Source organism: Lacerta agilis, chromosome 3 (assembly GCF_009819535.1).
Source record: "Lacerta agilis isolate rLacAgi1 chromosome 3, rLacAgi1.pri, whole genome shotgun sequence".
NCBI lineage: Eukaryota > Metazoa > Chordata > Lepidosauria > Squamata > Lacertidae > Lacerta > Lacerta agilis.
The window spans coordinates 48,317,708-48,341,021 of NC_046314.1; the positions used below are offsets into that span (position 1 = coordinate 48,317,708).

The 23,314-nt window shown below is 41.0% G+C and overlaps 1 protein-coding gene across 1 annotated transcript in view; it reads left to right on the top strand.

Moving 5' to 3' along the window:
* The window catches only part of FOXO3 (forkhead box O3), a 114,119-nt gene extending 97,404 nt beyond the window's left edge, over nt 1-16,715 (top strand). Inside the window, 3 exon segments of the mRNA XM_033143556.1 lie at nt 6,355-6,852; nt 6,854-7,795; nt 16,685-16,715. Of these exon segments, the coding sequence (XP_032999447.1) occupies nt 6,355-6,852; nt 6,854-7,759 (1,404 nt within the window). The 3' untranslated portion in view covers nt 7,760-7,795; nt 16,685-16,715.
* The last annotated feature ends 6,599 nt before the right edge of the window (nt 16,716-23,314 follow it).

Sequence of the window (23,314 nt, forward strand, 5' to 3'; positions counted from 1 at the left end):
GTTTGATATTGTTGTATTTGGTTTCTGTTGGAAGCCGCCCAGAGTGGCTGGGGAAATCCAGCCAGATGGGCGGGGTACAAATAATAAATATTATTATTATTATTATTATATGTAGAGGATCGCCCCATTATGAAGAGAATCGCCACACGACCACCAAGCATTCCTGGGCGACAGCATAGAGACATTCCTGGCAGTGAAAATGATCACTGCCACATGGAGCATTTGCCATGCGTAGGCTGCTTTTCAGTTGGTTTTCATCAAATAATGTCCCAACTTGTTGTTTATAAATATTACTAAGGACTTCAGGGAAAAGCCCCCCTCAACTGTTGAAATGCCTGGTTGTAACCCTTTTGAAATAACTTTGTGCAAAGGCTGGAATGCTAAGTAAAACTGACTGACTGTGATCCGAAGGGCTGGAAGCCCAAGAGGTTGCTCTGTGTTTCTCCAAGATAGGGAATGATCTGAGTGCCATGTATAAACATGGTGTGTGGTGTGTGTGTTTGGGGTGTGTGTGTTCCTTTGGCAGTTAAGCACATGCAGATTTAAGATTATTAGGATAGACACTGTTTTCGTATTTTTCAAGCTCCTATATTAAGGATGATTATTTTTGTTCTGACAAAAAAAAGTTATGTTTAGGTAAATGCATACAGTAAACATAATTAACCCCCCAAAAAAATTTCACTGAGATGGAAAACCTAATAGAGCTGAATCAGCTACTGCTATGCAGAAATTTGAGCCAGACCTATTCCCAGAATCGTAGGGCTGAACCCTAAAATGCTTAGAAGAATAATAACACAATGTCTTGGAGCACCTCAGAGAGCCTACAATAACCTCAACTGTCTACATGCCTGTGGTGGGTGGGGCCAGAGGCTAAAGTGGACAGAGCAACAAACATAAATGTAACCTTTTGTACAGAAGGCTAATTTCTACACACAAAACTCCTCTCTACCCACCATCCAAGCAAGCATGACACATTAACAGAGTTCAAGGACACATTCCAGCCAGGCAAAAACTCTCAAGGAGGGTGTGAAGCAAGGCCAGTGTGGCACCTGCGAAGAGAAGTTGTGGCTGGGTTTGTTGGGCCTTGCAAGAATCTCTAGGTTCCAGAGGTAGTGTCCAAGGAAATTTATCCCACTTTACCTGTCCTAAGGGACCTGCAGTGGCTCCCAGTATGTTTCCGAGCACAGTTCAAAGTGTTGGTGCTGACCTTTAAAGCCCTAAACAGTCTTTGCCCTGTAAAGGAGCGTCTCCACTCCCGTTGTCCAGCCCAGACAATGAGGGGTCCAGGTCCGAGGGCCTTCTAGCGGTTCCCTCATTGCTAGAAGTGAAATTACAGGGGACCAGGCAAAGGGTCTTCTCAGTAGTGGCACCCACCCTGTGCAATTCCCCCCCCACACACACACATACACACAAAATCAGATGTCAGGAAGATAAGTATACAGCTCTGAAGGCAGCCCTGTATAGTTTTTAATGTTTGATGCTTTATTATGTTTTATATCGGTTGGAAACTGCCCAGAGTGGCTGGGGCAAGCCAGTTGTTGTTGTTGTTGTTGTTGTTGTTGTTGTTGTTGTTGTCACCAAAATCCAGTGAAGCATATTCAGTGGAGAGATAGAGACTCTATTTGTCTGTCCGTCCGTCCCCATTTTGTTCCACTGAATGTAGAACAGAGAGGCTCGGGCTGAAATCTCTCATTAGCTATGAAGATGAGTCAGTGACCTTGGTTCAATTGCTGTCACTCAGCTTAACCTACTTTACAGATTTCTGGTTAGAATAAAGTGGGATAAACCTTTACATATGCCATTCAGAGATGCTCTAAAGAAAGGCTGGGATACAAATGAAATAAATAAATAAATAAATAAATACATACATACATACATACATACATACATACATACATACATACATACTAAGCACTGTCTAGCCCTGACCCATACCTTGAAAATAAAGCACTTTATTTTTCTTGAGCCCAGTAATGTAAGCAATCAGTAAGCTTGGGGAACAATTTTCTGGAAGCAGGATATAAATAAATATGGCCCCTCCCCTGAATTATTTTACTCAATAGTAAAGTTTGTACCCTGTTCCACATTGCTTTAGAATAGCTGAACAGCCTTCTTAGAGAATATTACCAGCATTTGTAGGCTAGTCAGACGGTGCTGCTGACTTGTAATTCATTGCTTCTAAATGACCCTGTTGCGAAAATAAACTCTTGCTTTAATCTGCAAAAGGTCACACTTGTAGCTGGGTGTAGCTTTATACATTAGTGTTTCCTTTCTCTGCGATACCCAATGAGCTGGTAAAAAAAATGTGAACCAAACGTACAGAGCCATTCGACTCTGTAGCAAGGATTCCGAATCTACCAGCTGTATCTCATCTTGCTAATCTGCAGGCTATTTTTTTTTTAATATAGAAAGGGGGAAGACTTTTAAGAGTTAAATCACACAACCCTTTTTATTTTTAAAGCAAGTGGATTCCTTGTTGCGTTGTTGGGAATGATAAATTGATACCACATGTTGATCCCAGACAAAAAAGTCTCTGTATTCCAGTAGGTGCTTGCAGCTGGTGTCTGAATTAATGGGCAAACTCCATAAGGTAAACACGGTATGGAAGAGACTGAAACAGACACGAGCTAGGAGGAGTGGGGAAATTCTTGCAGAAGAGGATCTGCCAATTTTCCTTGACCAAAGAAGAAGGGGAAAAGCATGAAACACATTCAAATAGCATACTGAAGTAGGAAGGCCAGTTAGTAGTCCTGGTCAAGCTAATGAGACAATATAAACTGCTCTGAGAACATCCTCCAAGGGCCCATAGAGAACTTTGAGGAATATTGAGGAGGCCAAGTCCACTCTGGGATGTTAGGGGTCGATTTGAACCCAGAATGCCTTGTCAAAAACACTGACCTCTCAAACCATATTGGCTCTCCTATTTGTGAATATGAGAATTGTGAAGGAAAAAAATCCACAGCTGTTAGAATTATGTTTTTAAGAAAAGAAATAAAGACATATTCTAAATTCAGAGATTCTCCTGTGCATGTGGGAGTTTCAGTGCATACATGGAGTTTTCCTGTTTAAATATAGGAGGCAGTTCTGGAATCACACTGGACCGCAAGAACAGAGCTGCTCCCTCCAATTAAGTGAATGGAGAAGACAGCTAATGAAGAAACACTATGCACCCATCAGAGTATATTCACAGGGCTCTGGGTTTTGTTTGTTTATTTAAATTTATTAAATTTATATACCACCCTTCTTCTGAGGCTCACCGAGCAGTTTACAATATAAAAACACAAGCAAGTGGTGCAAGGGTCCATCAGTTAGTCTGGATCTGGTTGGAGATTTCAGGAGTTTCGTTCAGGAAAAAGTCTGTTCGCAGACATAAGTGCTGCCAAAGATGGTTGCAATTTTGAGTGCATGGTTCTTGAGAATAAGATACGTCTCAGAGGGGAGAGATGCATAGAAATTAGAGAGGCTGCTTGATTTGAATGTGTCTTTCAGAGAGTCACAATTCTGTAGTTCGGCCAATTCCATTTGGTAAATCGGATCAACAGTTTCAATGTCAACAGAAAATGGGTTCCGGAAAAACTGTATGTCCTGTTCATGGTGATGAAGCTCTTATAATCTAATTTGAAACATTTCTAGTAAATCCACACATGTTTTGTTTGGGAATGCAACTGCTGGTTTTTCCGCCAACAGGTTTTGAGTTGTGGGGAGATGGTAGAAGTTTTCTTCCTTCACTTGTTTAATGAGGAGGTCTAATTTTGAAATGCTTTCACATGTGAATGCATATCACAGATGAGCTTCCCCTTTACTTGAAGTTGAACATTGAAACTGTTGAGTAGCTCTGTTACATCTCAGAAAGGCAAGGTGCCATTGCCATTCTGCCAAGGCTGCCGCATGAGACCCGTGCACACATTAAGGAGGCAACCGGCTGGTAAGGCGCTGCTCCGGCAAGCACGGAGCCGGCCTGAGGGTAAGGGCTCACATGGAACAGGGTTCCTTTGCTGCCCTCCCACCCTCCAGCAGGCTTAAAGGGGCAGCGCGCAGTTATCAAGTAGCCAGCGGCAGTAGCAACTGTGTTACCAGGGCTTTGTTACACATGCATGCTTTTACCTCAGGGCTCTTCCCACCCGGCTGCTTCCGAGCCTCGGGCCTTGCCAAAGGGGATGGGGTCTGGAGCGATCCACCACGCAGGCAGACCAGGTTCAGGACCCTGGCGGGGCGGATCTGGCCCGCGAACGATAGTTTGAGGACCCCTGCCTTTAAGGCTTTATGACTCAAAACCAGTATTTTGAACTGGACCTGGAAACTAATTGGCAGCCAATGCAGTTGGGCCAGGATTTACATTATATGCTCAAACTGCCTTGCCCCAATGAGCAACCTGGCTGCTGAATTCAGCACCAACTGAAGTTTCCAAACCGTCTTAAGAGGCAGCCCCATGTATAATGCATTGCAGTAATCTTAACCTAGAGGGTGCCAGAGCAAATGGATTGTGGATCAATGCCGTTATCTGGCAAAGTGAAAAGAAAATGCCTGGGAACCTTAAAAAAAATTCTTGGAGCCATGCATCTTTGCTTACACAGAAAGAATAGTGGCTAGCATAACTTTTTGTTTTCTTAAAGTGATACTCCAATATATGCCTACTGTGTATAGATGCAGGAAGAGTCTGGCTTTTTCCTTTAATTGACCTGGCCTCAGACAAAACAGTTTTTTTTTTTTAAAGTGCTTGCTATTGAATTAAAAAAGCATGTGGACCAGATTTCTTGTATACCCAGATGTCTTCCATTTACTTAATGTCATCCATCCCATTTATGTCAGTGGTAGGGATGCCAGTGTGAATCATTCACTTTATCCCTGTGGTACATAAAAACAGTTTTTATGCATATAAAAAACTGTATTTTGTGAGCTCCTGATGCCTTTTTGTTTTCAAAATATGCTGGCAAAAGATGTATATTTTTCAAACCTAGATACAACCAATATTTGCCCATATTTTAAAAAGAACTTGTTGATCTCCCCATTTAAGCATTCAACATCACAGAGGGATTTTACCAGATTTTAAAACTTTAATTAAAAGTGCTACTCTAGGCTATACTTTTAAGTATAGACTCTACGGGTATTTTTCTCAGTTCAGCTATTGTAAACTCAAGGCACTTCTCAGTGGAGGTGGTGGAATGGCTTTTCAACTCTTGGTTCACTTTCTCTTGCGTTGAGTCTATCCACCCTAACAAATGTCCCAAATGGCATAGAAATTTCTGGGCAGTGGGTATGTTTTCCCTTTTAGTTGAGGCAGTTATAGTCATATCAATGGGGCTTTCACTTCCTAAATTTCTCGCTGAAAACTTGTCAACATGTTGGAACTTTTTACAGGTTGACTAGTTCTTTATAACGTAACAGTTGGCTGTGCTGTTGTATATAATGGCAAGCATTCTTTGGAAAATTATGAGGCTTTTCTGGGCACCAGAGTATTACTCCAGTTTCTTCTTTCAGATGTTGCTAAAGGGGTGTCACTAAAGGAAAAGAGGAGGAAATACATAATGAATCCATAAACTGTAGAGTGAGTAACTATAACTAGTGCTATTTGCAGAAGGCCATTAGGTTAAAACATGTCAAACATGTTTTACGTCCTGATCATGAAGACCTTGATTTGGACATAAGCTTGTTACAAAACTGGTTTTTGAATACATGGGCTTGGGATCACAGCGTATCTTTACTAACTATCTTGGCTTCTAGCAATGTACTGATGCATCAGCTTACTAAAATAAACATACAATTATCTCAGTAAAGTTTTTCAATGGGAGGTTTTATTTAATGAAGGAAGGCGGGTTCTCCTTCATTAATGAACCCACAGAATCTGAGGGGAGGGTCAGGTCAAAAAGTCATATTAAAGTTGTTCAAAAATTCACATTGAAACATGCAAACCAACAATGGCATCAGTGCTAAATACACTTTTCCGGAACATCTCTGATCCAAAGAATCATCATAACCTTATAGCAGATCTAGCTAACCTGTGACCCTCCAGATGTTGTTGGACTACAAATCCCAGCAGCCTCAGCCAGCACTCCAGATGCCAGCATCCCTGACCACTGGCCATGCTGGCTGGAGCTGATGGGAGTTTAGGCCAACAACATCTGGAGGTTCACAGGGCAGCCAGCCCTGCTCTTTAGGAATGAACCACATTAATTCAGTGTTCCTAAGCACACTGTTAGCAGTAAGTAAATACTGGTAGTAGGTGTTGTAGTAGAACTGGTAATTATTCTTATTATTTCCATGTTATTTTTAGATTGTTGAGATGGATGAAGGAAATTTGCCCCTATTCTAAATTTCCTTGTTTTTTGTTTGTTTTGTTTTTTGTGGCTCTTGCAGAACTCGATCAGGCACAACTTGTCTCTTCATAGTCGATTCATCAGGGTACAGAATGAAGGAACTGGGAAAAGTTCGTGGTGGATGATCAACCCTGACGGTGGGAAAGGTGGGAAAGCGCCACGGAGACGTGCTGTTTCGATGGATAACAGTAACAAGTACACCAAGAGCCGAGGACGAGCAGCTAAGAAGAAGGCAGCACTACAAGCTGCACAGGAAACAAGCGAAGACAGCCCCTCCCAGCTCTCCAAGTGGCCAGGTAGCCCAACCTCTCGCAGCAGCGATGAGCTAGACGCCTGGACAGATTTCCGGTCTCGTACAAATTCAAATGCCAGTACAATAAGTGGCCGCTTGTCACCAATATTGGCCAGCACTGAGCTGGATGAGGTTCAGGATGATGATGCTCCACTTTCCCCTATGCTGTATAGTAGTCCACCCAGCATGTCTCCCTCGGTAAATAAACCTGGCAATGTTGAGCTGCCAAGGTTGACTGATATGGCAGGGCACCATGAACTTGAACGATGGTCTGACAGACAATCTTATGGATGATCTTTTGGACAATATAACCCTCCCCTCTTCCCAGCAGTCGCCCACAGGGGGACTCATGCAAAGAAGCTCAAGTTTTCCATACGGCTCCAAAGGTTCAGGTCTTGGTTCTCCATCAAGTAGTTTCAACAACGCTGTGTTTGGACCATCATCTCTGAATTCCCTCCGTCAGTCTCCCATGCAAACCATCCAAGAGAACAAGCAAGCTACATTTTCTTCCATTTCACATTACAATAACCAAACACTGCAGGATCTGCTGGCTTCGGATTCGCATAGCCACAGCGATGTCATGATGACTCAGTCCGATCCACTCATGTCACAAGCTAGCACAGCTGTGTCTGCCCATAACGTACGCAGGAATATTATGCTCCGGAACGATCCCATGATGTCGTTTGCTGCCCAACCAAGCCAGGGGAGTTTGGTCAACCAGAATCTGCTCCACCACCAGCACCAGTCCCAGAACTCCTCTCTCGGTGGCAGTCGTGCCTTGTCGAATTCCGTTGGTACTATGGGCTTAAGTGACACAAGCAATGTTGGGTCGACAAAACACCAGCAACAGTCACCTGCCAACCAGTCTATGCAATCGCTTTCTGACTCACTCTCAGGCTCTTCTTTGTACTCCAGCAGCGTGAGCCTTCCAGTCATGGGGCATGATAAATTCCCCAGTGATTTGGACCTGGATATTTTCAACGGGAGCTTGGAATGTGATATGGAGTCCATTATCCGCAGCGAACTCATGGATGCAGATGGGTTGGATTTTAACTTTGATTCTCTCATCTCAGCCCAGAATGTTGTCACTCTGAATGTGGGAAACTTCACTGGTGCTAAGCAGGCTTCATCACAGAGTTGGGTTCCAGGCTGAAGGATTTATGCAAAGAGGGGGAAATGGGCAAAGCAGGTTAGCGATGTTTAGTCCGTTGTCATTTATTAGATCTCATTAGGCGGTGCCCTTACCATATGCACATATGGTTTATGTAAAGTACAGCCTTTTACAACAAACTCCATAAACCAAAGTGGGGTGCTGATGAGTAGGTTGCAGTACTGTGTATTCCAATTATGTACTTACCATAGCTGTGACTAAGAGCTGGTTCAGTTTTACTCTCCTACATGGTGATCACTATAGGCACATCTATTAACAGATGTACAGTGATATTCTACTTATACACATGATCAGCTCCCAAGTGTATGATGCTGGTGGTGGGGACCATAGTGTGTTGAGAGAGGATTCTGACACAGAGGCATTTTGAACCTCTGAACCTATAGTTCCTCTATATAGCTCATAATGACAATGCAGCAACACATTACCTCAGATGGTAAAACTATTCTGTTTAGTGATGGTTTGACACATGTTGCATCTGCTGTCCGTGATATTCTCTCCCCTCCCTCCCCCGCCCCGTTCCGCTCCCTCCAGAATAACTGTACTACATAGAGTTGTGTGAATTGGCACACAAGTTACTTTCTTACATGTTTTGTTTTTCTCACTAGTCAGTTTGCCCTGAATTGCACATGGTGAGAAAATGAATGGTATTATCAACAAAACAGGCAACAGAGAAAGCTACATGTTCCTTTTTGTAATGTGGATGATAGTTAATGATGAAATAATTCAAGGCCTACATTTTTCAGGATGATGAACAGCAACAATCTCATGGTAGCTTGTTTGTGTTGTTGCAGATCTGCTTCCACATTCTCTCATGTCACCTGTAGCACAACAGAGAAATTCTGAACAATTGACACTTGAAAGCCACAACAGAAGATGGTACAAGGGAGTGAAGCAGCTTTTGAGAATTTATGTGTGTTAAAATAATCTCCCTCAAAGGCATTTACTGCCCACAAAATAAAATATGAGTATCCTCTGAAAGTGACATCCATTGTGTCCAATGTAACTCTTTTTAGTCTGAAATAATAGAGAATGTTTTTCAGAAAGAGATACCTTCAAAAACAGGACCTTTGAGGGCCAAACTAGACATCATGTTGAAGGCTGATAATTAGGATCTACCACAGTTTTGAAAAAGAACATTGAAAGAATTGGATCAGGGCCTTGGCCATGGGAGAAAAATAATCCTTTCCCTCGGTGCCATTTCCCCAAATAAAATCATACACATTCCCTACATTGGATCCTTTGGTATATGCAGAAGGCTTGGGGAGAGGTAGAGTCTTATATTATTTGCATTGGGTTTGGTGAAGTTATGCTCGGCAAGGCGTCTCTTGCAGCGCTCTGAAGAGACTCTCACTGTGTATTACCTTCTGCACATGCAGCACAAACGAGAGTTTGGGGGAGGTGATCTACATACTGTTAGGCATCCAGCTCAGCAGAGGTCTGAGGACACTTGCCTCTGGCAAGCAGGTGAGTGGATCTGTGGATGGCTGGCATAATGCAACATAATATAATGTAATACAATAATGGGCCATCAGTTGAGATTTTTCTGTCTGCTTTTTAAAGGCCATTATTCTAATCATGTGATTCAGCAAGGATAATTGGAAACTAGCTGTTCCTACAGATGCCAAAATTATGGGATACCACACTCTCACAAGATGACAGCATTGCTTGGTATTTTTAGAACACACAGAGCAGCATCAGGTGGACTTCCTGGTGCATTGCTTCTTGCATCAATAGTGTTAGGAAAGTGCAGAGAGTGACTTTTTCCCAGTTGCTTTTTCTTCTTTCTATGAATGAATGTTTCCATGAGCACTACATTCTGTTTAGCTTTAGATCCCGAATTCCTCTTACCCAGTATGCTTGGAATCTGCAAGGTTTTTTATGGTGTATAATTTTGCCTTTTTATAGTAATCAGGGTTTCTTTCTTGAATCCTGCAGGTCTATTTTTAAAAAGCCATAGTCTAACATTAAAAACAAACAAACCCCAGACTGGGGTGGTCATGCTTTCACCTGGAGATCATTCCTATAACTTTCATTGTTTCCATGCACTGAATGTGAACTCTGTGCTTGCTGTCCATTCCTCCATAGACAATTGGACTCTACCCAAGAATGGATGGATTAGGTTTGGTGAAGGAACATGTTAGGAAACACAGCAACTTGTTGTATTTAGCATATTGGTAGTCTCTCTGGGTGAGGACCCTAAACCAATTACTTTCTTTAAACGAGTGTTTTTGTGTGACTTCAGTTCTAAAAGGAGATGATGTAGGGTAGGGATTGAGTTTGAACTATTTGGATCGTGTATTAATAGTCAAGCATCAAAAGGATAGAAAACAAAGTGCTGGCTTGTCTATGGTTTTCATTGGTCAATAGAGTAATGAGAAATTTCCTACATATGGACCAAAATATTCTTACCCTTAGTCTTGGCATAAGTGAATTTTTATATTTCACAAATTAAGACACGGATTGTCCCAGCAAAATGTGATCTGTGGTTTCTTATAGTAAGATCCATTATGAAAGGGTCCAGGGTCACTGGAAGAATCTTCCACTTATTACAGTAGGTAGTCCTTTCCCCTTTTTATGAGCCATTGTCATCAATCTTATTCTGATTTCCTTTTGATCTTCCTGTCCTCAAAAGTAAGGACTGGAAGCTGAATAATCTTTTAATTTAGAAATAGTTGGAGATGTTCAGTTATTATTTCCTTGGCTTAGGGAGGCTCACTATGATATTTGTCAGTCAGTATTATAGTCTATGCTACAAACTCAGACTGATATCAGCTTTAGATTGGGGTTAATGTGCCATAATGGCAGCACATCAATTGGAATATTACTTCAGGTTAACTCTTGCCTTGTAGAGATGAGATGAATTCAGTTTCCAAAAAGGGGAAATGTCTTTCCCAAGGGGTGGAGAGGAGAAGGTTGGTCTATATACTTTATTTACGTTGAATTCTGCTGCTGTTGCCTTCTTCCTCCATCTCTTTGCTTGTTTTAAAAATTCTATTTTCCCAATCTTCATGGTGAAGTAATCTAACTAGAGGAGGAGTGAAGGCATTGATTTATGGGAATACCTACTATTACACTCTCCCTTTTGAGCTGTGTATTGTTGTTAGCAATCTAGATATTTTTTGCTTTTGCTGTGACACATCACCACAGTGTTGACTCCTTCTGAATGGTTTGTCTTGGCTTCCTGACCCATTGTATTTATATAACAACATTAGAAAATGAGAACTGCTCCACTGCAGGAAAGGTTGTTTTAATCATAATAAGTTGCTCACTTTCACAGTATAACTGAGGAAGAGCAATAGTCCTGTGAGTACATGTTGTGGAAAGGAATTTTTTTTTTGTTTCCTGTGGAGTGACAAATTAGAATGCATTACAGCTAATTCTGTAGGCTGTTACCATGATAATTTTTGCATTTGGTATAGTGATGCCAAGTGAAATGCTCTTGGTTGCAAAGAAGCTCTAGGGCACACATGGCTAAACTTGGTCCTCCAGTTGTTTTGGGACTACGGCTTCCATCATCCCTAGCTAACAGGACCAGTGGTCAGAGATGACTGGGAGCTGTAGTCCCAAAACACCTGTAGTCCCAAAACACTTAACTGTTTGATAAGAGATACAAATTGGCCCTCCAGCTTTTTGGGACTACTATTCCCATCAAACAGTTAGTGTTCAAATATTTATCCCCTCCACAGGCCAATAGGCAATCCATTTAAACTGGGCTACTAGGATTTTCCCTTCAATCTTTAATATCCATCTTTTCTGTGTTACAAATTTGGGTAGTTGTGCACATTAGTTTGCCATCATCATTCATCTTCACAACATCTGTATACGGGACATCAATCATGTTCCCAAATTATTGTGGATAGGAAACGAAAGCTGAGAGATTAACTTGTCCTGAGGGCACCCAGTAGATCTATGACTATGTTGGAATATGAACCCATATGAGGTTCACACTACACTTAATCAGGCCTCTTTGAATTATAGTGGTACCTCAGTTTATGAACTTAATCCATTCTGGAAGTCTGTTCTTAAACCAAAACCGTTCTTAAACCGAGGCGCGCTTTCCCTAATGAGGCCTCCCGCCGCCGGTGTCCTTCTACCATTCGGATTCCGTTTGTAGACCGATGTAAAGTTCGCAAACCGGGACACTACTTCCGGTTTTGCAGAGTTCGTAAACCAAATAGTTTGTAAACAGGGCTGTTCTTAAACCGAGGTACCACTGTATACCTAAACCATTATTCTTTTAACATCCGCTTCACAAATTAACAGTGACTTCTTATGTGCTAGATTGTAAAATATTATTGGAAAATAGATTGTCCTGAATAGGCAACCCATTTTTTTAAAAAAAAACCTGAGCCAGAAGAGAAGCCATCTTGGGTTTGAAAATAAGTAAATTATGTGTGGAACCTGAGTTGTGCAGAGAGGAACAAACTGGATGATCCCACAGGCAGAAGAATGATGGTAATTTTGCTGATACTGCTCCCAGCCTCCTATTGCCCCCCACAATATCTGCTCTGGGGGGTTAGAGGAGTGTTCCCCCTGCCAAGGGAATGAGTTCTTCTATTAATGCAGGGATAACTGGATCCAACTATCTTACCTTCAGGTCACCAGGCATAAATATTGCTGTTTTACCTCAACTTTAAAATTCCTTGTAAGCCTTGGGGGTAATTTGTAACAGGTTGTCGCCCAAAGCATTGTTTTATTTCTGTGCTTGTTTAAAAGTATCCTATCAGCTGATGGCAACTCAGATGTTAAAACCCAATTCATGATTCAGACACATCTGTGACCTATAAAGAATAAAGCTGGGGTAACAGTATTGTATTAAGTAGGGCTGCTCTGGAGTAGCAGTTAGCAACCTGTACAACATGATCCATAAATTATATATAATTAGAGATGTGAAGGCCTGGGAAAATATGGGGGCATTAACACACACAATTTGCTGGGTTTTTTCAGGGCCTTGGCATCTCTAGATAAGCCAGCTTAAATCATTTTTGGATCACACAGTGATCATTGTACTTCATTCATTGCTTCACTCCACACATCAATGTTCTCCTTTTCTAAATGTTTATATTGGATAGAATGTTATTGCTTCCCTGTTGAGTAGCTCAAATTCAGGTTCACCAGTGACACATTTACTGTACCTTGCACTTGGGGAAACGTCAGTGCGTCACCTTTCCCATTCTGGAGAAATTTCCAGCACAGCATAATTAACAACCTGTGGGAACCCAATGGGTGCAGTAATCTGCATTAGGTAATACTTATGGGCTTCTCTCTTCCCACTTCAGCTGAGGTCAGAGCTTGGGGAATTCAGTTCTAAGCTAACAGTGGTGGAATGAGGTTAGACAGTGGCAAATAAAAAGACCTTTCAGTCCAAGCATATAAAGGTGGAATAACTAGAATAGTTATTTTAGGGCAAAGCAGACTGGGCCTGTAAGGGAGGGGGGGTGCCACAGTTTGCTATCCACTTTCATACTTTTTGCCTTTGATGGAAAGTTAACTTGATTATAATAGTTAAAAAATCAACAAAGTTGTCACCTACAACATAAAGTGCTGCTAAGTATAAAACTCGTTATAAAGCAAAGCACCAGAAGACACTCTGCAAGCCAGTTCATAAGAACCTCAGGCCAAGTGCTGCAGACTGGCCATGTGAATCAGCCTTTAACCTGTATTGATTGACAAAAGTATATTTCTTTTCAAATGAGTCCCTATTTATCCTGTTCACCAACAACCATTATCTATTCACTTATAAAGTGTTGCAGTGGAGAAAAATCTAAACACTAGTTCTTATTACCATTGGCCAGGTCTTTTGAGATTCTTAAACTCAGAGACCAGAAAAAAAGAGCGTTGGAGATAAGCGGTGGTACCTAGCAGTGGAGGAGGAACCCTGTTGAAGGTATGAGTGGATCCTTATCGGCTCCTTGGGTGAGCAGGGAGCAGAGCCTGGAACCAGGAGAAGACATAGCTCAGATGGCGATCATCTGCAGCAAAATGTCCCTATTTCAATTCCCATATCTCTAAGTAGACCTGGAAAGACCACTGTCGGGAATCTGAGCCAGATGGACCAATGGTCTGGTTCGTATAAGACAGGAGTAGAAACTGATGGACATGGAGTTTGCTTATTTTAGATCCAAGCCCATGCTTTTCAGTGGAATTCATTCCCCATCCAGCTGCCAGTCCATGAATGCAACTTGAATTCTCTCCCTCATAAAATAGGGAACCGTTTGCTCAGTGGTAGAGCGTGCAAATTTTCATGCAGAAGATCCTAGTTCAATCCTTGGCATCTCCATCAGATAACTGACTGAGACTCTGGGGAGCTTCTCTGACAGCCAGAGTAGATAATCGTGGTGAAATGGACAGTCCTGTCCTGGTAGAAGGCAGCTTCCTCTGATATGTGCTCCATGTGATCAAGTCTCTGACAATTGGCATAGGAATGTGTGAACTAACCCCCTGAACAGCAGTATGAAATTATACAAAGCAGCTGTCTGCAGTGCTTTATCTGTGGTGCCCCTATCCACACAAATGCAAAATCAAGTGAAGAGAAAACCAGTTTCTGTTCATGCTGGCGGCAGTTGGGTGAGGGAAATACCCCACCACCTCATTCACAGGATCAATTGTAGAGGAGCATTTTGCCAGTTTTCAGCAATGAGCTGAAAATTGGGGGATTGGTTTGGGGCAGGAAAAGAGAAGCCCTGCATCTCTTTCTTTGCCTTATGATGTGTGGTATGACAAGCAACAATTTCTTTTCCTTCCTGTTTCCCACTTTGTCCTTTGGGAAGAGAGACGTGTGTACTACTTAGCTGGCCCACTAGCAGGTGCATCGTTGGTAGTTGTGTTTGTTGGCTGGCTGAGAGCTGCCATATCCTTCACTAAAGAAACTTCTTGGGGACAAGGTAAATGGCGGGTGGTTGAGTTAACCACACCTATCTGGGCAAGTAGGACATTGCTTCTCCCCCTTAGCCTATGAAGAGGGAAGCCAACTTGCCACACTCTGCTCCTAGGGGGTAAAGAAAGAGACATTCATCTTCTTGCCACCCCAAAACCAATTTCCTAGTTTTCTAGCATTACCCCAGGCATTTCAGGGAGCCAGAGTCAATGAAGCAATCCAGTTCAGTTAACCAAGTAAACAGGGCGAGTTCTTCCTATGTTAACAAGTTTTGACCCTTTGTTCTCGCTGTATTTCCATCCACTGGGACAGGCCATGTTTTTTCTAAAGGAGGTGGGGAACCTATTCAGCCAGAAGGCTGCATCCCCTTTTGGGCAATTTTCCAGGAGCTGCCTGCCTATTGATGAGATGGGTCAGAGACCAAAATGAGTGAAGAAGCAATAGTTTTGATTCATACCTCTTTACAGTAGGCTACACTGCATGCAAAAGCCAGAGGTTTCTATACCCTTCCACCACACACACACTGCTTTCTCTAGTTGGGCAAGCAAGAGGCTTGTCACATTTCAGGAACATTCCATTCAGGCAAAAGCACTCTGAGGGGTGCAGAGCAGGACTAGTGAAGGACAGAGAATCCTGCAGTGGCCAAGGCCTGAGGTTCTCCACCCCTTACTAAGCACATATCTATCTTGGGGGGGGGGACCAGAATGAGAAAGAAGACAGGGATTCCGTACGCTGATGAAATGAGAAATGTTGCATGCTGAATTCCTTCTTCCACACAACTTGATAACGTTGCAGGTGCCCTGTGTTCCCTTTCGCCGTACTACATCTTAAATCCACACTTTGTGGGCTGGTTGTTTCTTCTTAGCATCCCTCATTGTTCTTGTTAGGCAGCACACAGGATGGTAGTCAGCTTTTGTCCTCTTTTGTTCTGATCCAAGAGAACTTTAAATACAGGCCAGGCAACGAAATGATATCAGTGGAATTTTGTAAATCGGGCACCAAGGATTTATTTATACCTCCTTAACGAGGTAGGAGTTGCAAGGGATTAAGCATCAGAGATTCCCCAAATAACTGGAGACTACGTGACTGATCTGCTGCCCTGGACTAAGCCACACGTGTGCATGAGCCCTAGAAGAATTAGCAGTTGTGTTCACGTACTTCATCACTCAGGTTGCATTACGAGATTCAAAGACTGGCTGAGTGTCAGCAAATATCCGTATACCGACCATCGAGACAGATTTACTAAGCGAGATGCCTGCTAGCCAGCCAAACACTGTGATGCCTGTGATCCTAATGTTGACTTTACAACAAATGAAAAAAAGTAAATGTGTTGATCTAGCCAATTGCTTGTTCATAAAATGCTTGACAGTGTCAAGATTAAGGATAAGCTAGTTTTGATTGCCGTAAAACACACAATATTTTTGTCATTCTCCAAGCTCCCTGAACTTCCATGATAGGTGTGGGAGCAGTGCTTTCTCTATAGACATTGGAACTGTGTGAAAAAGCTTGATTACATTAATTTACGTAACGCCCAAAGCTACTGTGTATGCACTCCAGAAAGATAACATAGAAAAGGAGTGACATTGAGGATATCTCACCTATCTAGTGTTCTGCATGTGTTTTTGCCATCGACAGTGATAGTATAGCATAACTGCTTTGCATGGTTCTTTATCCCCAGCATCTCTAGAACTGGGAAAGACTGAAAGAAATGCTGGAGATCTGCTGCCAGTCAGCACAGACAACACTGAGCTAGATACACCTGTGTCATAAGGTCGTTTTCTGTTCCTACAACTCAACATTTTGGATTTCCTTTAAGGTGGAATTGTAATGGAGTGGATGGGGGTGGACTTGGTTAAAATGCCATTCTGTAGTGAAACACCTTTCGGGTAAAGGGATATGTAGCATAACAAATACAGGTCTCCACAGGACAATGCTAAACTGTCTAAAAAAAGCCAATGTTTCCAGTTATCTGCCTCTTTTGACAGTTTGTGGACATTCATTGATGCTGTTTTGTCTTGCTTTTTTTCCAGGCCCTTCATCTGACACGAGAGCTAGAGGGGGGAAAAACTTTGCCAAATCAACTGTCAGCAAGGACAGGGATACCGTTTACAGCTTATAACCTTTGTGAACCCTGCATTATTTTCCTAACAAAACAGAGACTGTTAAAGAGCCCCGGAACCAGAGTGATGAACCGCCATGTCTGGAACTGAACTCATTCTGAAGTATGCAAAATCTTCCTTTTATGAGATGGCCCACCACCAACTTGAGGATATGTTGGTTCAGCCACCACCCTGTTTCAGAACACACTGTGTAGCCTTTACAATAGTTTATTTGTCAATCAGTATATGGGGTTCCAATATGTTTATGGGTTGCAGGATGCTTTCGGTTGGCTTTTATTTTTCAGGGTTTCCCCTACCCCTCTTAAGGTGTGAGTATTCTCCCTCCCCCCCACCCCTGTGAAATGCTTTAAATTGTTCCTTTTCACATGCCAATTCCTCATTAATATGAAATGCAGACTAATATATGCACACTGAAAAGCTGAATGGATTTTGGCTTGAAAATACCAACAGCACTTGAATATTTCAGTCTTTATAGCACCTACCAACTATTTGAAATCGAAAGGTGGCTTATGAGGGGTTTTAATGTCTGCTTGTTATATGGTTTGGGCTTTTATTTTATTTTCAGTTGGTTGATTCTGATTCAAAACCCATCCCCCCACCCCCGCAAGTCTTTGCTTAAATTTAAGGGTACTCCTTTCTTTCCTTTCAATACCAAGAGGGTGCATTTTACCTCACAAAATTAGCCACCACCAATGCTGCATCTTACCAGTGTTCGAAAGCTATGAGGCGGTGGGGGGGAGGGGTAAATTCATAGTGTTTTATGAGTCAGTAACTGGCTTGCTATTAGTCAAATCGACTCGGGCCTAGTGTGTAATCTTAGCAGTTCTGCCAAAACTGCTGCAGTGATTGTGATTGTGATTTTGGCCTGCCCAGGCAATTTAGGAACTGGCTGATCTTGAAAATGAGTAAGTGGTCTGCCCTGGTTGCCATTTGCCAGACAATTAGTCCTTAACAGCCTAGAAGGCAGCAGCTTAATTTCAGATTAAATTTAAACAACAACAACAAAAGACCTAAAATAAAAGACTATATTGCATGAAAACAAGAGTTTTATGTATATGCATCATCCAGGACTTGGGTGATTTATTACATTGGTAATTATTTTTACATCCTCTCCTTGATTATTCTTTCCTTCTTCTGAAGTGTCATCAAGACTAGGAAGAGAAGCAGAAGGAAAGGCAGGAAGGAGAGACAGGGTGGGGGAATACATACAGATAGCTTTTCATAGGAGCGTAGACTGTAATTGGATAATTTCCACGGAAAAACAAAGTAGTTTTTATATATTTGCTTATATGGGTTTCTTTTGTAAATTTCTATGGTAATAATGACTGAAAGGTATGGTGCTGTGCAGGTCCTCTCTGTTTGATTACTTTTTATTGATACCTTTTGGGGAAGATAAGGGCAAAGAGGGAAACCCAATGGTACGATTTAATTTTTGGGGGTGGGGCAGGGCAAGGAGTGGTGTGAAGACACTTTGGGTATGACAACGTATACAGGATTTCTCCAAAGTGGTATATGAAGAACTTTTCTTGGCATAAAAAGACATAATGCATATAAATATATAAATATATTTTATTATGTACAGAAACGGATCATTATGCATGAATGTTAGGAGAACAGGCTAGCATTTTAACCCAAAGTTTCAGTGCATGAGTTTCCACTGGCACATGAACCATGTACTTTGTGGTGTGACTCCCTTCAGCCGCCACACTTGTAGGCACCCACAAGCACCCACACACTTATACACACACACAGACATCTGTGGGCCCCATATTGCTCCTTCTTTTCCAGCCCTTTGAAGTAATATTGGTGAAATTACAGCTCCTTATATGATGGAAGTTTTGTTTCGTACTGTAGCCTCCTCCTCATGACTGTGCCGCGCTATTCTCTAGATGAACATGTGAACTCCATCATGCAGTTCATAAACTGAATTATGAAAACTCTGTGTTGTCGTGGTTCTAAGTAGCTCATAGAATAAAACTTTCCAGATAGTTAAAAGATTTTTATCATTTTCCAAAAAATGCAAAATAAAAAAATACAGGCTATTTTTTTAAGAATTAAGGTGGTATATTTATCAATGGCAGGGTCCAGTTTATCATATTTCTTTAATCAGAAATAACCAATGTGTGCGTTTGTTCTCCACATTGGAAAGGGCTTCCCCGAGAGGAAACACTGTAAAATTGTCATCTGTTCCAGGGGCTTAAAGAAGGTGTCGTTTTCTTTAGAGAGACTCAGTTACAGGTACCTATTACCAAAGCTAGTTAAGAATTTGCTCACATGCCTTCACTGCATAGGAGTATCTGGTACATCATTAAATGTGAATTCAGCTGACAATGACATTTTGGGGTGTTTTGTTGTTTTGTTTTGTGGTGTTTCCTCCACCCCACCCCCCCAAGTATAGCAATGTGTTTGGTGACTAACAGTTTATTTTATTTGTAAGTTTCTGTCTTTCTTCTCAACAGGAAGTCTGTATAAAAAAAACCTGGTACACAGCAAGCTTTATGGTTTCCTCATTTGACTTCTGTTGAATTTCCTTTAATATTTCAGGGAGTTCATTAGAGAAACAGGTATATTCTTTATTTTGCAAGCTCTAATATTAGTAAGGTGATTAATTTACACAAAGAGTAGAAGCTGTGTGTGCAATCTAAGCCTGTTTCAGTGGAAGAGAGTTAAGCACCTGCCATCATTGGGGACTTTTAAGGGGACTTGAGTAAACACGCATAGAATCAAACTACATGGCCACAATCCTAAGTACACTTATTGGAGATGACACAGCTCAATGGTTGCAATAAGCTTTCCATCCTCATTGTTAAGCTCCCATATGTGTTTTATGCCCAAGTGACAGGCTTTCAAGGAAGCCCAAGCACCTGGACCATACATAGATCAGTGGTTCAGCATGTGCTTCACATACAGAAGTCCCAGATTCCTGGCATTTCCTGATAGGGTTGGAAAAGACTCCATGTAAACACTACTGAACTAGATAAACCAATGGCCTGACTCTGCAAAGGCAGCTGCCTATGTTCCTCAACTTTTATACTTTATTGGGAGTATTGCTGGGGAGACAATTGTGTCATCCCAAAGTATGTGTAAAGAGCGTGCATCATTGAACCAAGGGAGACTTCTGAGTAAACAAAGAGCCTAAATGCAAGCTAGTTAGACTAAGGTACTGAAGCTACAGGCAACTTGCTTCTATTGACAACCATAGGATAGTCACAGTGAACACAATCAAGCTATATTTAGGCACTTTGTAGCCTGATTCTATGCATACTTACTCAGAAGTAAGTCTCACTGATAGTACATTGCATTCTGTACTCAGGAATGTAAAACTGAAAAGAGCCCACAAAGGTTTTTGCCCTTCTTTATAGCTAGTCCCTGAAGCCTCTCACAATACACAACTCCAAGTATTCGACTTCTGCTCTCAACTGGGAGGTCAGTCAACAAACCCTGCTCTTCAGACATCGTCCCAACAACTATATTCCAGTTTATAAGCATAAGTAGCCTCTGTGTCTCATCTTTTATCTGGAGATTAGAATGAGCAATGATTTCTCAAGCTTGCCAGACTATGGCATTTACATGGTTCTAAAGGAATCACGTGGTTGGGGAAAGCATGATCTGAAAAATCCTTTAGTTAGCTACTAGAACACTTTAGAAGTAACACAAAACCATGGTTTGGTGTTACAAGTTTCAGTGAGTCTCAGGCTCTCACATAGCCACACCCTTCTCCTCTGTCTGCAAGATTAAAAGCTTCCACTTTCCCTTTTGAATAAACTGCAATGTCCCATTATATTTCTAGACTCAGGAAATTGATTTTATTGACTGTGGTTAGTCAACGAACCAGAATCCAAAACAATAATTTAATCCTGGTTTGCTTAAACAAGCCACAGTTAGAATAAACCAGTTTTCTGAATTTGGATGTAGCATCATATATCTCTATATCTACCCCTCTTTTTAAAAGTGGGTTTTGAAAGTGGAAGCTTTCAGCAGTCTTTTTCTTTTGCATGTGAAAGGGATGGGGAAGAATCCAAGCCTGCAGATCATCATAGCTCGTTCTCATAGTACTCACTAAACCATGGTTTACTGTGAAACCTGAATGGGGTACTGTGCCAAAAAGTCACGTATTTTCTAAATTCAGAGGCTAATATTATTGCTTGGAACCTTTAACCACCAAACTACATTTTTCAAATGCAAACCTCAACCTACTTACCTTGAAGCAGTCCTGGAGCACCTGCAAGTGATTTGAACTTCCCAGTCATCCACTATCCCAATTATCCATCATCCACTACCTAAGGGTTCAATTGTGAAGATCACTTCAATCCTGCAGAGCATTAAAAGTGGTGCATTCCAGATGAGTTCACTCTTCATGTCCTTAAATGCTATGGTATATGAGCATGATTATCGGTGCTCAAGCCGCAGTTGTTTATTGTGTCTATGGGCAACTTTGCAGGCATTGTTGAATTGTTTGTGGGATTATACTTATCAAATACAAGAACTAGGTAACTAGCCCTAGTCACCCTAATTTTTGGAATTATGAGTTCATTATAAATTGAAATTGTGTCCATTAAATAAGGATTTGGCATAGATGTGTAGGCAATTTATTTAACTGTCTACTGAACAGTTCATAGGATTCTGTTTTTAAAACACTTCACATTTCCTTTTTTTATTTCACTCTTGATGAAATAATTTCTCTAATAATGGGTTACCAGACTACTGCCTATCATATCACAACGTATTCAAGAACCAAATGTTGGAATGCTGATCTCTTCGAAATGACATCATTGCTTGGCGAACAACCTTCATTCACTAGTTTCTATACATGATGTATATTGGAAATACCAGCAGATGAGGGAGACCAGATACTTTTCTTGCTATGGGGAGGGACTAGGGAGGGAAGGGGAAATGTATTGTACATTTTGGCTTCCGTGTGAAACTTTTTTAACCAAAAAAAGTTGCATGAATGGACAAAATATGTATACAGTATCTGTAAAACTGTCTTATCTGGGTTATTTCTTTCACTGTCAGACCACATACTTTGGAAGAATATTCCATCCACTGCCTTAGTGCATGGCCATCTTTCCTAAGAGGTGCACAATTTTTACTTTTCGTACAAGCTACCTTGCAGTTTCGTTTGAAAGCCAGCACTGTTGCGAACGCAACGGAGACTTTTGTGAAACCAAATGCTGACATGGGTGAATATACTACCTTACTACATAATGATTGGATGTCAGTTTGATTTTGAAATCTTACCCCTTTGCAAATGAAATAGCAGTGCAGAGCTTATCTCCACTTGGTGTTAGTAGATATTGCCTCATGTATTCCATTCTCAATTGTAATCTAGTTTGTAAAAGAAATTGTGACGCATGTAAATAAAGCATAATGGATCTCTATGCTGAAACATATAGACTTGGTTTTGCTTCATTAAGTTGTCTTTGTAGAAGGATCCAAATGGGTAAGGTTTTTTTTAAAAAAAATCATAGGTTTTTACATTGTATTCAGTTAAGTAACATCCCACAAAATAATAAAAAGGAAGAAAAATAATAATTTCCACATAGTCTCCTTTTATCATTCATTTTACAACACAGAGAATCCCTTAATGATATTTAAAAGTCAAATATACACTTTAAATCAATGAAGTATCCCATCTATAATTATACACCTTTGATCTTACTTAATAAATTGATTTTGCCATCATTGCATAATCCCGTATCTTACTATGCTGTTCCTTAATTGTCAGAGTAGTAGCCAATCTCCACAAAGCTGTGAATAAGGTCCTTGCAGCTGCTAGCAAATAAGTCATTTCATTGTGTTCTTCCTTCACTGGCCCTTCTAGATAATTTAAAAGAAACATAACTGGAGGTAATGGGACTTTGTATCCCAGAGTTCTGTATAAATGTACTGTGATCTACCCTCTGCACAATAGTTTCACATTTCTATCACATGTGGGGAAAGTCCCACTTTTCTTTCTGCCATTTATAGCATGTGGGGGAATTGTTTTTATTTAGTTTATTTTTACTGGTGTGATATACCATCTACTCACTGAAACTGAAAACTTTATTCGTATAGCCAACAGCCATTGCAGCAGCCATCTACTCACTATTTTATAGCAGTTTTCTCTTATTTGTGAATTCAAAGAAGCCCTGTGTCCATATAACCATAACTTTTCCCACACTTCCCTTGGTATATTTTCCCCAAAGTTCTGAGCCCATTTTATCCTTGACTTTTTCTGGTCCCATATTATAGTTCAAATAACAACCGGTAAATTCTTAATCTGCTTTAAATTAGTTTCTCAAATTATGTCATTTATCTAATTTGATTAGATATTTTTCTCTGTTCTTGCAGTTTAGAACAGATTCAGAAGTATTCAAAGCAGAGAGGATTCCTTCCCACCATCTGTCTCTTAATCTCTAAATATGAACATATATCTGTGCTTAATTAATCCATGAAATCTAAAAATATTGTAATTTTTCCACTTTTTTAACTTAAAAAGATTCTTTTCTATTATGTCTGTACTGGTTCCCGTGAAGAGAATTTAGGATTGAGTTGTAT